At 39.5% G+C, this 16,102-nt stretch overlaps 2 protein-coding genes and 1 long non-coding RNA gene across 40 annotated transcripts in view; 1 reads left to right on the forward strand and 2 right to left on the reverse strand.

The window, feature by feature from the left end:
- The window catches only part of IPO8 (importin 8), a 58,879-nt gene extending 57,173 nt beyond the window's left edge, over window positions 1-1,706 (reverse strand). For 3 of the 9 annotated variants that reach the window (XR_545451.2, XR_011540347.1, XM_008523900.2), the window contains exon 1: window positions 1,358-1,706. Coding sequence is in view for 2 of the 9 variants with exons in the window: in XM_008523900.2 (XP_008522122.1) it covers window positions 1,358-1,441 (84 nt within the window). In the remaining 7 variants the exon portion in view is untranslated. Of the gene's footprint in view, window positions 1-733; window positions 972-1,357 lie in introns of those variants that run through there. The other 6 variants (XR_011540346.1, XM_070620991.1, XM_070620992.1 and 3 more) reach the window with 5 other exon arrangements.
- Window positions 947-9,681, forward strand: LOC139083539 (uncharacterized). Its single transcript, XR_011540348.1, has 2 exons — window positions 947-1,162; window positions 6,702-9,681. It is a non-coding gene; the product is annotated as an uncharacterized lncRNA (long non-coding RNA).
- A 2,601-nt stretch (window positions 9,682-12,282) lies between these two features.
- Window positions 12,283-16,102, reverse strand: part of CAPRIN2 (caprin family member 2) — a 41,610-nt gene continuing 37,790 nt past the window's right edge. For 15 of the 30 annotated variants that reach the window (XM_070620974.1, XM_070620977.1, XM_070620972.1 and 12 more), the window contains 2 exons: window positions 14,382-14,445; window positions 12,283-13,205 (listed from right to left, as the gene is read on the reverse strand). In XM_070620974.1, coding sequence (XP_070477075.1) covers window positions 12,637-13,205; window positions 14,382-14,445 — 633 coding nt within the window. In that variant the 3' untranslated portion in view covers window positions 12,283-12,636. Of the gene's footprint in view, window positions 13,250-14,381; window positions 14,446-16,102 lie in introns of all 30 variants that reach the window. The other 15 variants (XM_070620961.1, XM_070620978.1, XM_070620973.1 and 12 more) reach the window with 2 other exon arrangements.

The raw sequence follows: 16,102 nt of genomic DNA on the forward strand, positions 1-16,102 counted from the left end.
ATTCTTCTAGCTAATCAACAAATAGTACATCTATTCTGCAAAGCCTGAGACAGGTACCGACTTTAACTTTCCCCTATTCTGAGTGACAGTCCGCTTTCCAAGACACCAATACATTCCCTTTGGGCTTCCGTGCAGCTTTTCTCTCTTGGGAATCCTGGATTCACACTTACTCCAAACTCCACCCAGATTTCCCGTTACAATAATCCCTTTCAAAGAGTCACAATGCATATCTGGACTTTAAAGTAAACTCCAAACAGGGAAAACCTTAGTGAACTACTTCTGGAACATTTACTTAGGACCGTTGTTCTCACACTTTAGGAAGCACAAGATCACCTAGCTAGCTAATTAAAACACCACTGGGTCCCACTCCCAGAGTTTCCGATTCTTTAAGTCTAGAGTGACTTCAAGTCTATGGGGATAATTTGCACTTCCAACAAGTTCCTAGGTGATGTTGGTGTTGCTCATCCTGGGCAACACTTTGAGAATCACTAATTTAGGTATATTCCTTTACATTTTAAGGATTACCGCAACCTCAAACAGCTGTCACTCTATCCTGGGGGTAGACTTTAATTTGTACTTTTTAGTGAAAGGTCTATAATTCATTCCTACAGGTGAAGAGGAAAAAAGTAAGCTAGTTTGGGATCATTAAAATTTCGAAATGTCCTGGAAAGGCTGGAACTAGGTCAAGGCTAGTTAGCAGGAATAGAGCATGGAGGATAAAAGAAAGGCTTACACATTTTAGCGTTTATGAGAAATCCCTCCAAACAAATATTGCTGGACGTGTCTTTTGTAAAGCAGCACCACCATGAAAATTGCCTATTCTTCCCAGAGCACTCTACCGACAGCATTTCCCAGCGCTCCAACAAAACTCTGCCAATCAGTGTCAAAACAGTCCTGCCAGCCCCACAGAAGCAGGCGATGGGCAGGGTTTCCCACAGCAACACCTAAAAAGGGTTGGGTCTGAAGAAAAGCTGAACTCAGATTTGAATTTTAAGTGAATTTTCCCACCCGCGTCCCCAAGTCAGCGTCCTTAAGGAAAAAGAAGTCACACCCTGAAAACGCTAGCAAAGCTTGCTAAAGCTTCTTTCTGCGGACCAGGCGGGCTGAACAAACTGCACTGGGGAAGGAAAGCGACACGACAAGGTGCAGAGGTGGCCAACAGGTGCGCGAGCTGTTCCGAAAAGATCCGGGGAGCGCTGCTCAACAGGAGCCGGGCCGGGGGGCGGGACAGGCCGGGAAGCGCCCGGGTCCGGAGCCCCCGCGGGGTGGAGACCCGGGCGCCAAGGAGGGAGAGCCCGGCGAGCCGGTGGGGGGCGCCGCTCCAGCGGCAGGGGGGCGCCGCAGGCCCGCTCCTCACCTGGTTGAGCTCGTTCTCAGCGGCGATCCGCAGCTTGGGGTCGATGGTGCCCTTCAGCGCCTGGATGATCCGGTTGAGGTCCATCTCCCTGGGATGGGGGCTCCGCGGCCCCCGGACCAGTAGGCCAGACTGCAGCTTTAGTTTTCTTTTGACCCTCTCAGCCTCCTCCTCCGCGATCCCTGGACTACCTCACGCCCCACCCCCCGCCACCGTCGCCACCTGCAGCCACTTGCTGCGCCACTCTGACTCCGCGCCCCCTGTCCTCCCTTTCTACCCCCCACAACTCGCTCTCCATTCACCCTTTTACGACAGCCGGTGGGAGGCGGGAGAAGCGAGAAGAGGAAGCGGCGCTTCCTTTACGACGGCCTCTTCCCGCGGGCGTGATGCTATGGCCGCTCCTACGGGCGGCCGCCATGCTGCCGTACGGAAAGCGATCTCGGCTTCTTTCCCTGAGAGAAACTGCGCTCTCTAGTTCCGGCAGGCGGCCGCCATGCTGCCGTACGGAAAACAGCCTGCGCTTCTTCCCAAGGGAGAAACGAGCTGGCTAGTGGTCTCTTTACAGCTGCTTCCAAATTAAGCATGTCTGGATGGAGTGGCACTTTTTGTTAGTCCGATAACTGTTTGGACATCACAACTGAGCCTGTTCCAGGGCAGACTTGTTGGGACCTTGAGATTATCTAGCCCACAGGAGGACAGGGTCCCCTGGGTCCATGGGAGCCATCACTCATTCATTCACTGAACATTTGTCAAACATCCATTTTTGAACCAGAATACTGAGATATTTGGGTACCACATTATAACAAGATGAATTCGATGCAGGTTACTATAAAGGAACTTACAACCTGATAGAAGAGACAAATTTAAACAGATAAAATATATTTACGGAGTAACTGTGGAAATACGGAGATCAGAGAAACTAGCTATATGCCTGAGAGTCTCTGAAAACTTTCTGGACCTTCTCAGAAAAGTAATGAAAGGCAAGAAGGGTTATACTGTGTTCCACTCACTGTGGCCATATCTGGCCCCACAATTTTAAAAGCATAAAAATATGAAGGAGCTAGTTTTTCCTGAGGCTAACCCAGCAAAGAGAGTTCTCATTATATTTAGTAGAGATGATGACTGTAAGCAAAACACACCTGACAGGATGTGATCTTTCCAGGACAGATGATATAGATTTGTTCAATCAAATGGGCTCAATCAAGAGAGTAGAAAATACGTAGGGGAAACTTGGCTTTCTGAAAGATATCCGCTCTGCAGAGGCTGAAAGTGACACAATCCCCTCAACTGGGTGCAAAGGTGCCTAACCGTATGTCTCCGATTGCTTCCAGTTTTGCCCCACTTTAATCCATTCTCCACACTGCCATCAGAGTTATGTTTCTTAAAGGTTAATACTGTCATGTCCCTTACTCCTTGAGGATCATCCTTGATGATTTCCCAACAACATCGAGATAAAATACAAACTCCTTAGCACCCCTTCAGGGTCTTTTGAAACATAGTGCCTTTCATCTCCACACTATTTCATTACACTCTCTAATCTAATACTCTTTAACTTCTGAAATCTTAACTCCTATATATATATGTTGGTGAGGAAGATTCTTGCTGAGCTAACATCTGTGCCAATGTTCCTCTACTTTGTACGTGGGATGCCACCACAGCACAGTTTCATGAATGGTGTGTAGGTCCACACGTGGGATCCAGGCCTGTGAACCCTGGTCCACCAAAGCAGAGCACATGAACTTAACCACTACGCCACTGGGCCAGCCCCACCAATATCTTCTTTTTAAGTTAGGGTCTATTCTTCCATCTCTCTCTCAATAGTTCTACACCTATTTTCCAACTCAACCACTTTTTCAGTTCTCCTTAGTCTATCCATTCCTGACTACACTTCCTTCTCTGCTATTAAACTCCCAATTCAACTTCTCAAGTCTATCCTTGACCCATTGGACAAACTGATGCCACTAAAAATGTGTGTTCTTTTCTCAGACTCAGTTCTATTCCTTGTCTTTGATCAGCACCATCTTCCATTCCTTCAGCGACTGTTCCAACCCTCAAGACTCTTCTCAAACTCCCTACCCCTTCTCGCAGAGCCCTGCAAAGATGAGCAAAGCCAACAGGCTCAACTCACTCAAACACAAATTAATCTCTGCTTCCCCCCTTCACCTCCTTCCCTCCAGTCGGAACCCAGTCCTCTCCCATCTCCTCTGGGACCTTGCTCCACAAATCTCTCTCCTCTCTTCTTTATATTTTTTCATTAAAATAAATTTTAGGTATTATTACATGCTCATTGTTGACAATTTGTAAAACTTTGTCATATATTTTCAGCCTCTTTCTCTCCAGTGATTCATCCTCGGCCTAAAAACATTTCCCCCAGTTAAAAAACAATCTTTCTTCAGTAATGCCCTCCAATTATTGTTCTTTCTTTTTCACTCCAAAGAATGGTCATTGTCTCTACTTCCTTATTTCCTATTCATGCTTCAATCAGCCATCCCCAGGCTTTTGCCTTCATTTCCCCGAGATTGCCAAGCAAAAATCAACACTGACCCTCAGACACCAAAGGCAAGAGACATTTTCAGTTCTCATTTCAAAATGTCTCTGATATCTGACACTGTATAATATGCTTTATTAAAAATACCTCTTTCCTTGTTTTCTCTTAAAGAGTATATTCCTAACCCTTTGATGACTCACTTGATCAGCCAACTCTTAAACATCGGTGCTTCTCAGGACTCTGTCCTCAGCCCTCTTCTCTTTCTCCTCCATCCATTCTGCTTTAGTAATTTCATCCACTTGTATAACTATAGCCATCAACTCAACAGGGACAACTTACAAAATTGCTTCTAGCTAAGATCTCTTTTCTTAAACTAGATGTATCCAAATTTCTACTTGGATGTACCCAAATCCTTTAAGGCATATGTCTAAACTGAACTCTGGTAGCACTAAGGATGGTTTGGAGTAGGGACAGACTTGATGCAGTCATTCCAATAACGTAAAAGGAGAGAAGAGATGTACAAAATAGTGACACCACCAAATGCTGGCGAGGATGCAGAGAAACAGGAGCGCTCACATATTGCTGGTAGGAGTGTGAAATGGTACACCCTCTCTGGAAAACAGCAGTTAAACAAACTGTGGCACATGTATAACCATGGACTTCTACTGAGCAATAAAAAGGAATGATACATGCAACAACCTGGATAAGTCTTCAGAGAATTATGCTAAGTGAAAAATGCCAATCCCAAAAGGTCACATACTATCATTCCATTTATATAACATTCTTAAACTGACAAATTATAGAAAGAACAGGTCAGTGGTTGTGAGGGGTTAAAGCGGGAGTGGGGATAACAGGAAGTGACTATAAAAGGGCAACATGAGGGATCCCTGTGTGATGGAAATGTTCTGTATCTTGACTGTATCAGTGTCAATATCCTCGTTGTGATATTGTACTATAGTTTCGCAAGATGTTACCACTGAGGGAAATTGGATAAAGGGTACGCAGGATCCATCTGTATTATTTCTTACAAGTGCATGACAATGGACAATTATCTCGAAAGAAAAATTTTAACAACAAAATGTGTAATTAAAAAGAGAGTTGATATTCCCATGCAAACTTCACATGCTTTGCAAAGACTTAGCGAAAACAAGTGACTAAAAAACAATGCTGTCAAATTTCCAGTTGTCTCGGACACTGCTAAACACCTATAAGCATCTATGATTCTGCTCTCAGATTTCTTACATTTTAAAATAGCTTTCCCTAAACTATGTTATGTTTAATTCATATATTGTTGTTTGAGTCTCCTTTTTTATTACTGTGCATAATATGAGAGGATGTCTATACTTATTGATATCCTCACCTTGTTTAAGGTAGAATTTGAGCCAGCTATGTTGTCTTGTATTACCATGGTTGGCATATACCTCACCTCTCTGTACCTGTTTCCTCATCTGCTTCCAAAAGCTGTTGTGAAGACTAAATGAGATAAGCACATTGCTCATGCTACAGGCTCAATACTAACTATTATCATTGTATTCTATTTAAAAGAGACAAGAGAGACATTACTCAACTTTTGATGGAATGTGACATAGAACAACACAGTCTCCCACTATGCCTGGCACATAATAAGCAATAAATAAGTACTGGTGAGATGAATAAATGAATGCATGTGACAGAAAATAAGGGGTCTGCAATAGGATATCCACAGTAGGAATAACGAAGACAGATATGAGACATTTCACAGGTTAAATCAACAAGAATTTGTGACTGATTAAATACATAAAGCAACAAAGAGCAGTCAAGAATGATTCTAAAGTTTCAAGCTTTGAAGACCTATGGAAGTCATTAGCCAGGGAAAATGCAAGGCAGATTAGATTTTGGAAGGACGAGTTTGCCTTTGGACATGTTGAACTAGAAGTGCTTATGAGTTATACAACTAGAGATTCCCAGTGACAATTGGAAATCCACATCTGGCACTCACAAAAGAGGTGGGTGAAAAGGCAGGAAGTACGGCAGGGGAAAGAAGGAGTAAAGGGATGGAGTTAGAGAACTGTGAGTCATCTGTGTACCATGTAGGTTAGTTGACAACATAGAAGTGGATGACATTACCCTAGAAATATAGCATAGAGAATAACCGGCATGATTACAGCTCAAGTTACAGAAAGTAATTTCTTACTCCAAGCACTGCCTCCGTGGCCTTTTTTGAGATTTAACATTTTAGGCTTCTAAATGCAATATCACACAGCTGTCCTTCCATCTGTTGGACCCAGCTCATCTGCTGGTCTGTTAGTAGGCTTGAATCTAGTCCATACAGTTAAGAGAAAATGGAAGCTACAACCCAATGCACAAAAATCCCAATCTGAAAGTTTAACAATACATCTTTTAAACTATGTTAAATAATCCATAAGAGAATACTGTAAAGCTTGTGATTAAACACCTCTACTTCACACGTATCTATACCGGCAGAGCTCTATATCATACACCTGAAATATATCAAGAGTATATGCATATATCTTGCAAATGTAAGATCTTTCGTATTTTATTAATATAATAGAAATCAGGAGTAATCTTTAAAACGTCACATGTAACCAAAAGCCCTGAGACTTTTCTAAAGAATGTGACAGACCTCTCAGTTAAAGAGAAATAAAAATTTTTAAAAATCAGTTATATACAAGCAAAGTGATAGGGGCTTAGGAAGTTTCTGAACAAAAGTCAGAAACTTCATTCTCCAAGAGGCCAAAATGGTAGTGTTGGGGGGTGGGGGGAGAGAGAGCAGCGAAAGATAGTAGTATTAGCTAGGACTAAAGAAATATTTACTTTCCAATCAGTTTTTTTCCTCAAAATGTTCTGTTTCTTCCTCAGGCTTTCCACATTTCGCACTGGGAAAGGAGTGATTTTGCCTCAACTTCAGGACTGTGAGAAACTAAAACTTAAGACAGCCTCCCAGGAGTCCAGTTTGTCCAGTTCATAAAGCATTTAGTCTGCCACAGCAAAGCTTAGCAGTGCACCAATCATACGTGTTCTGTTACAAAACAGCGATGAAAAATATAAAGGCAACAGCACCTGAGAACTAAAGAAGAGGAAAAAGTACTGCAGAAAATGCCATGCCGTACTTGGACTCGTGCGAGCCCAGCCTGGCTCAGGCACTTCTGCACGTGGCCTTAGAAAGTCAATCTCCAGAAAGTCTCAATTTTCTTATCCCTTAAAACAGTATCTACCCCTCCAGGGCCATTGTGAGGATCAAATAAGATGACATAGATGAGAGTACTCTGTAAATTATGAGGGGAAATGTAAATATCAGCAAAAGGTGGAAGGTATTTAGGTTTTTATGGTAAAACTTTCCCATATGTTATCCAAGGCTTAACAATAATTAAAACAAACCCTCAAACTCTGTCCAAGGAAAGACAAGGCAGGGTAAGTATACTTCAAGTTCTACAGTAAGATTCAGAATGTAAAGTAAAAGTCTTCCTCCCTCCTACTACAACCCCCTTGGCCTTAAAGCCAACACTATCAAATTTCTTGTACATACCACCAGAAAAAAATGACTCAAATAATCACAGACACATGCTTTTACAAATTGTTACATAAATGACACTGCACACTCTGCTCTGTATCTTCTGACTTAAACAATTCCCTAGTGAGAGGCATCTAAGTTGTTTCTCATTTTTGCTATTATAACTGATGCTATACAAAATTGCTCTATGTGTCTATCTCAGCATAATTCCATAACTATTTGTTAATTCCTAGCAGTGGAATTTCTGGGTCAAAAAGCGTGTACTTTATCTTGATAGTTATTGCCAATTTACTCTCCAAAAATGTACCAATTTTATTCCCATCTACACTGTGAGTGCCTATTTCCCCACATGCTTGTCAAAATGTGCACTTTAAAACTTTACATATGCTTATTGATCTTTTTTTTGTATGTATGAACTGCCTCTTCACATCTGTTGCCCTTTGTTTGGCCATCATTTTCTTATAGATTTCCTCCCACTGCAGGTGGTCATTTGTCTTTCGACATTATTTCCCCTAAATAGAAGTTCTGGGGGGTAAAAGTCAACGTGTCAAATTTATCCACCCTTTACGGCTTCTGGGTTTTGTGTCCCACTTAGAAAGCTCTTCCATACTCCCACATTGATGTTCTCCCTACCGAAAAAATCACGCCGCCATGAAGGCCAAAGTGAACCAGTCCCGCCTCCACATTCAAAGTTTCCAGTCACTTTTTTACTGCTCCATTCTTAAATATGAACAGTCAACCAATTATCACAAGATTGTGAGCAAATATAACAATACAGATAAGAGATCAGAACAAAGGGGGGAAAGTGTAAGAAATAGACTACAGAGGGAAGAAAACTTCAAAAAAAAAAATACTTTATCCTTAGAATTAGAAAATAATGCAATCATGAAACAAGAACAGAATACATATACGTAAGGAATGTTCAGATAACAGAAATGTACTTATAAATTTTAAATGTCACAGAAACTTAAAACTCTGTAAAAAGGTAGGAGGATAAAATAAATCTCCCAGAAAGTCAAACTTAGAAACAAAAGATGAGAAAATTAAATTACTGGTCCAAGGAAGTTTAGCTTCTGAATAGCAGATGTTCCAGATATAAAACAGAAAAAATAGGGGTGTGATAGAAATCAAAGAAATAACTCAAGAAGAGATTTTCTCTCAGCAGATAAAATTGATATGCCCGATGTGTCTAAATATCTGAATATCACCCATCTTTGCAGACTCAGAGCCAGGTACAAATTAGCTAACTCACATATTTGAAAGACGAATTATTGATTGCAAGGTATGAGGCCTTTGAAATAAAAGGAGTAAAGGAATAAGGCTTGATGGGAAACTTAGAATTTGTGAGCCTAAGGCCTCTTGGTATTGACAATAGGTAACGATATTTTACAATCTGGCATTCAACGCCTTGCACTGGTAGCTAGTGAGCTATACCTAGCAGTTGTCAACACCTACCCAAAAGCTGAAAAATGAGGACAAAGCTATTGCCCTAATCATTAAAGTGGTGATTAAGATACCCCTGAGATAGATTAGCAGGTAGAGGACCGAGAGAGACAAACCTAAATTTTTTTCATCAAAATAAAGTGTTTGGCAGGGGAGCAGAGTGGAGTTCATATGGAAAAACTTCGATGTCTATATGCCAGCTATTATTTCACCTTATAAAATATCATCCTAGTTTTATCACAAGGATCACAACAGAACATCAGTCATTAAAGCTAAGGAATTAAAACTTTGCCAACAGGAAAAATTAAAAGATAAAAACACAGTATGTGATGTCAAAGCACTGTAAAAACACAGCTATTATGGAGTTGAGAAAGTTAAACAAAAAAATGGGATAGTTGACAGATCCCTGTTACAGGAGACAGGTGAGCAACCTCTCAAAAAACATTTCCTGCCTTAAACACCTGCATTTACTTACTAAATCATTTTAGAGGAGATAAGAGACAGCAGCTCAGAATTCTTGCAGGGAGAACTGAATTAAAAGACTAATAGATTTAAAGTGAAAGAAAAAAACTCAAAGAATTTAGTAAATAGGAAAAGCTACATCACCCTCCCCCATCTCCACCTCCAGAAAGACACAACTACGTATCTATATATTCAGGGACTACACTGTAATTATATGGAATGTCTTTCCACTTTGGTCATATCTACAAGATCTTCCCAATAAAATATAAGTTCTTTACACAAGACCCATAAATGGGCTTTACATATCTATGGATCCCTCCCCCCCCCATCTCTAGCAAATGTATCTAAAATCTGTGCATGTATATATCTTTCTGTAAAGACATCTGGACTTTTAGTAAAAGCCTTCAGAACTGTTTTCAAAAAGTTATATTGCTCTGAATGAAAAACCTTCTCCATTCATTCTCTTACGTCTAAGAATAGTTAATTTCTATTGTCTTTACCCTTAGGAAAACAGTATTTCATTTAAAGTACTCTTCTAAAGAAAAGGAAACCCTTATACACTGTTGGTGGGAGTGCAAACTGGTGCAGCCACTATGGAAAACAGTATGGAGATTCCTCAAAAAATTCAAAATAAAAATACCATAAGACCCAACTATCCCACTACTTGGTCTTTATCCAAAGAACATGACATCAACAATTCAAAGAAATTTATGCACCCCTATGTTCACTGCAGCATTATTCACAATAGCCAAGATGTGGAAGCAACCCAAGTGCCCATCAACAGATGAATGGATAATGATGTGGTATATATATACAATGGAATACTACTCAGGCATAAAAAAAAAGAAAATCATGCCATTTTGACCAGGCATAAAAAAAAGAAAATCACATCACTTTTGACAACATGGATGGACCCTGAGGGTACTACACTAAGCAAAATAAGTCGAAGACAGACAAATATTGTATGATTTCACTCATATGTGTAAGATAAATAAACACATGGATAAAGAGAATAGATTAGTGGTTACTAAATGGCAAGGGGGTAGGGGTAGGGTAAAAGGGGTAAAGGGGCATATAAGTATGGTGATGGATAAAAACTAGACTATTGGTGGTGAATATGATGCAATCTATACAGAAACTGATATGATAACGTACACCTGAAATTTACACAATGTTATAAGACAATACGACCTTGATTTTTAAAAAAGACATATATAAATCAAGGAAATAGAATTCAGAGTCCAGAAATTTTTTTAAAAAATATTCTAAAACACGACTATTGTCAGGAGGGGTACTCTTGTCGTTGGACGCTTACCTTAGAAAACAAAGAATCACTTAAAATACTTAAACATTGATTGTGTGCAGGGGAAAAGAGTAAGCTAAAGATCCTAAGGCAGCAGAAAATATAACGGCTACAAAAGGCCTCCTTGAACCTGCTAACGACTTTCTTAAACATCAAGTTTTCCCCTCAATCGTTTAATCATCTCTCTGCTTTTCTGCATACATTGTTGTTTGTGTTCTGGCCATAAAAGCTATGAACTAATTTATTTAACTGGAATACTAACATCCCTACCCCACAAAGTACCTACCATGAGTTGAAGAAGTTCTGTGAAACAGTGAATCACATTACATCCTCTATCTTGAGAACACTATACCGACATTTAACATCACGGAGAGAAAACATGGCTTCCGGGTTTACTGCTAAACCCACACTCAACTCAAAAATATTAACTATAATAATTTAATGTTCTATACCATCTTCCTGAGATTATTTAACACCTCAAAGTGAGTCAAGGACCAAAACAAGAACTTTCTGCCTTAGTAAGTGACTTGCCTTGGTTGCAGAGGAAGAATGCCCTTCTCCAACCCTTAATATATTCCAGAATATTGCAACCAAAATGCTTACTTTTAAAAACTGTCCCTTAAAGTAACCGAGCAACAAAATATTTATTAAGTTTTTATTAATGAGAAACATATGCAAGCTTAAATTGTGAAGTGTGAGAAAATGATGTATGTCTAGAATGGATACTAAACTCTAGCAGTGCCTGCTATACTGCATAAGACAGTATACACACACACACAGAACCCTAAAGTTTTCAGAATGAGAAAAAACCATCAAGCATCTAACACTTCTTACATGCTTATGTGCCAGGCACTGTGTTAACTCTTTTAGATACATTGTTTTGTTTCTTTGTGAGGAAGACTGGCCCTGAGCTAACATCTGTGTGCATCTTCCTCTATTTTATGTGGGATGCTGCCATAGCATGGCTTGACAAGCAGTGCTAGGTCCAAGCCCGGGATCCGAACCTGCAAACCCCAGGCCACCGAAGTGGACCACATGAAGTTAACCACTACGCCACTGGGCCAGCCCTAGATATAGTCTCAGCTGAACTTCACAACTGCCCTCTGAGGTTGATCTATCATCATCGCCAATTTACATTTGGGGAAACAGTCTTAAAAAAAAAAAAACAACAACAGTGATCTTAGAGGTAAGATAACTTGCCCAAGATCAGTTACTAAATAGAGATCTTAGAGGTAAAATAATTTGCCAGGAGCAGAACGAGGACTCAGACACAGCATTGCCTGACCACAGAACTATGCTTTCCAATAATTAAACATTTTGCCCACTCAAATTAAATTGAGAATCCACTACAAAATGTAAGACTTACTGATGGCGGACCAGTAGTACTACCTGTGTATCTCTTATTGTATCCTGTATTATTACACATGTGGTAGGTACTTGAAGACAGCTAACTAAAGGATAGCACATGCCCTACCACAAAACAGCTTCAAGGAGAATATGTGATTTGGCTAATTGAAAACAGATGAAATCGCCTGATGAATGACATGTAAATATCAGAGAAAAGTAACTCTAAAAGGAGCTGTTATATATAAAAGGCTTATTTTAAAATAATAGCATGAACTCATGAATAAATACCCATTCAAGAGTTATCAGTGATGAATACTGTAAATTAGATATTTTACCTCTCAACTAAACGTTTAATCAAATAAGAACACTGAAGGTGCAGATAACTTTTTTATTGAGGCACAACAAGGCATTATAACTTGCCCGAACTTGAGGCAGTCAGTTTAGTAAGCTGAACGTTAATACAGTTAAGGGTTAAGTGCAAACAATATACATTCACAGCTTGACTAGCGAGGCTACATCACAATTTATAAAGTGCCAGATTAGTGCTAATGGTCATTCAGCTTGAAATTTTTCACCTTGGGGAGGAAAACAAAAAAGTAAGGACCTTCTCCTTCCTCTAGGAATGAAAATATTTTCCTAAACCAATCAGTTGCAAGGGCAAGGACTACTTTTTCTTTAATCCCACTAATTAGAACACCATCCTTTTATTGTCAATTCTGAACTGACTTTCAATCTTGATAAAGAAGATAGCCTGAAAACGTAGAGTATTTCCAACTACTTCCATAAATGGCTCCCCTGTGCAAACGTAACCATATCTGGTCTCCCTGGAAGAGCTGAAGAATTGCATGATTGCTAGCAGTTTCGTGGTCTGGAGCACCATCATTGGCATAGGCAGATACCAAGACCTCTTCATTCTTCATGAGGTTGACATACAGTGGCACATTCACTGCCAGCTTTAGCATGTGAAAAATGAAAACATAAGTGCCATTCACCGGACAATTAAATCTACCAAGCTGAAGATCGAAAGTTTCTCCCAAGTTGTTCAGAAGAAGATCAAACACAATAGGTTGGTCTAAAGTTCCAGGAGCGAGATTAGAGGTTCTGGCTGCTGAGAAGGCAACTCGCATCTGCTGAGGCAGGGGATAGACGTGTACTGGCAGTATGGTGGCTGCTGGATTTGTCACTGGCACATCCACAGGGGTCATGCTACGGGAGTCTCCTTGTCCAGAGTCACCACTGTTAAAGGTTTCGTTGTCTCTTTCTGGGCTGCTCACCTGAGAAGAATCACTCCACCCTGCTGTTTTATTAGCAACAGTGAGTTTCTCATAATGAAGCAGTTAGCTTTGAACACAATATTTAACATTAGTCGGCTACTGAAACACAGATAAAGGTACATTTTATAGTAAATTCCAAAAAAAAAAACAATAAAGTATATCTGCAGTACACTCTTCTAGATTTTTCTGGTAAAAGGCTTTTCTATTACTATTCTAAAGGCAGAAGGGACGTAGATGATCTTGTCTAGTAGCCTTTTTTTTAAGATTAAGAAAATAAGGGCTCCAAAGTTTAGATAACTTACCACTAGTTAAGGTTAGCAAAGTCTAAAGCCCAGGTTTGAACTCTCTTTTTATTTATCTTTCTCCCATAGTTCTCACTCAGTTCTTAATTCCTCAGTGATAAATCTACTCAAAGTATCTAATGTAGAAGGACTCAAGAAAACTGAGGTAACATAAAAGAACCAACTTTTAGAACTACTAGCCACTAGCCATTCAAAGACCTCTCCCCATGATGAATGCTTGTTCTTTATTTCCAAGTTAATGTGATGCCATGACATTTTAATGCTTTCAGTACTGTTCAAAACCACTGCTCATATATATACGAGCATATATATATATGAGTATGTACATACATATATATGCAATATAAAGCAAAGGCAATGAGAATATTGGTGACTTTCTTAAAATGAAAAAAATTCTGTTTTCCTGTGACAAAGCTAATCTTTGGTAATTCTTGATTTTCTCAGTTACCCTGAATCTTTTAGTAGTTACATTTTAAGAAGTACTACAAGTATCCTGCTTTTGTTTCAAGTCATTGTGTCTTAATTGTTGCTTATTCCTATCTATCAATGTCATGACACTGGAGTATCTAGAAGTGCCCATTATTACAAAAATCATAATCCTGAAACATCACATGAAACTATCTGAAGTCAGCATAATATGTCTCAGGTCAAATTATGCTCCAGTGTCAAGCAAATTTTTAAAAACACACACACTTCTAATTAAATTGACAACTGATTTGCACAGCCTTTCTAGTAGTCTAATACCTTCCTCAGATCTTCAGTACTACACTGAAGCAACTGAACACCTCAAAAGATAAATGCTGCCAACAACGTACTTCGGGGAGAACGTGACAGAAGATGAAGAAAGATCTAGAGGTATGTTCTGGGTAGGTAAACTACTCAGTTAATTATCCTCACCTCTTGAATTTGCCCGAGGACCGCCAGATGTCCCTCCTCGCTTGTAACACTGCTGAAAATTATCCTAAAATGAACACATAATATTTACCTTGGCATCAAACATGCAAGACAATAATTAGTTATTACCCAGAATTACTGGCTGGTAAATTTGTAAGATTAAAGTCCACTTAGCCCTTTATTTGGCTTCTCCAGCAGCAAAGAAGCTCAGATGTCTCCAAACACCAGGAAAAACAAAGCAAAGGCAACAACAGCAATACTTGCTTCATCTGTTAATTAACCTAACCATTTAGATATGTTAATACTTGCAAAAACAATAAAGCATCTAGACAACACTATACAAAAGATACAATGCCAGAGAGTGACAGAAATTCAGAAATGTGCCATGGTCCTCTGTCATCTCAATACAAAAGGAGGGAATAAAGCAAGAACACAGACTTTTTCAATCTTGCTCAATTTTAAACCAAACTGCGGAGACAATTACAAACTATGTTAGGGTTTGGTTTGGTTTGGTTTTGACAGAGGACTTGATAAGAATTATATAGTTTGAATGCATTATTGCCTGGAAATGGAATCTAAGATCTTCAAGAAAAAATGTTTAAGAGGCAACGTTTCAAACTGACTCCCAAGTGTGGTGCAAGTCAGCCTCCATACAACTCATGAAAAGAATTATTAGTGTAATTAGATTAATACATGTAATAAAAAATTTAAACAGAACAAGTATGCAATAAATATAATAAAGTCTCCTAGCTCAGATGCCTAGCCCTCTTCCCAACAGCTACCACTGTTATTAGGATCTTCTATTTCCTCAGGAAGAAATTTAAAGCAGCAAACAAAAACACCAGCACATTGGTGTTAAGGACAGATAGCTCCACTACTGAAGTCTCTATTAATCAATGCACTGCCTGCACACTCGGTACCTGAGGACCATGTACTAACAGTTAGTATTAGCATGCTTGATAGACACCTGGCATCATGGTGCTCAGCACTTATACGTATTAGTTCATTTAATCCTCAGAATATCTCAGAAAGTAATCCTCACAACACTTCAGAGTAAGATGAGTAACTTTAACAGATGAGTCTTCATCTAACAGATGAGGAACTAGAGCTCAGAAAGTTTAAGTAATATGTCCAAGGTCACACAACAAGAGAAGTGGTGAAATCAGGAGTCAAACCCGAGTCATCCAGGTGACTTGGTGTGGTCTCCAAGGTGTATTCTTCACCCCTTTTCAATACTGCCTCTATACAGACGTCTATCTTACCTCATGTAACTAAGCTCTTCAAGTACAGGAAACTTTATACATTACTAACAGAACTCAGTATGATGCCATATATATATTTAAATGCTTGTAAAACTTCAAAACTGAAAATGCTGATGCAGTATAAATTCATATCCACACGTAACCAATGACAGGGAGTTCCCAAGGTTTTGTTACAGTGGAATGTCTAACATCCTCCTATTGGTCTTCTATCATGCGTAGTTAAGAAAATCTGCTGAGCTATTCAAATCAGAATAGACATAAATTAAACTTATAAAAAAGGGCTTTGCTGTACTCGTATCTAGAAAAGTTAAATTGAAGGCAATATAGAAGAATTAGGATCACGGGCTCCGGAGTTAAGAAACTTGCATCTAACTTAGTTCTACCATTTACTTGCTGAATGACCTTAGACATGTTATTTAACTTATTTCTGAACCCCAGTTTCTTTTATGGGGGGAGGTAAAT

The sequence above is a fragment of the Equus przewalskii genome, chromosome 5 (assembly GCF_037783145.1).
Source record: "Equus przewalskii isolate Varuska chromosome 5, EquPr2, whole genome shotgun sequence".
Taxonomy (NCBI): domain Eukaryota; kingdom Metazoa; phylum Chordata; class Mammalia; order Perissodactyla; family Equidae; genus Equus; species Equus przewalskii.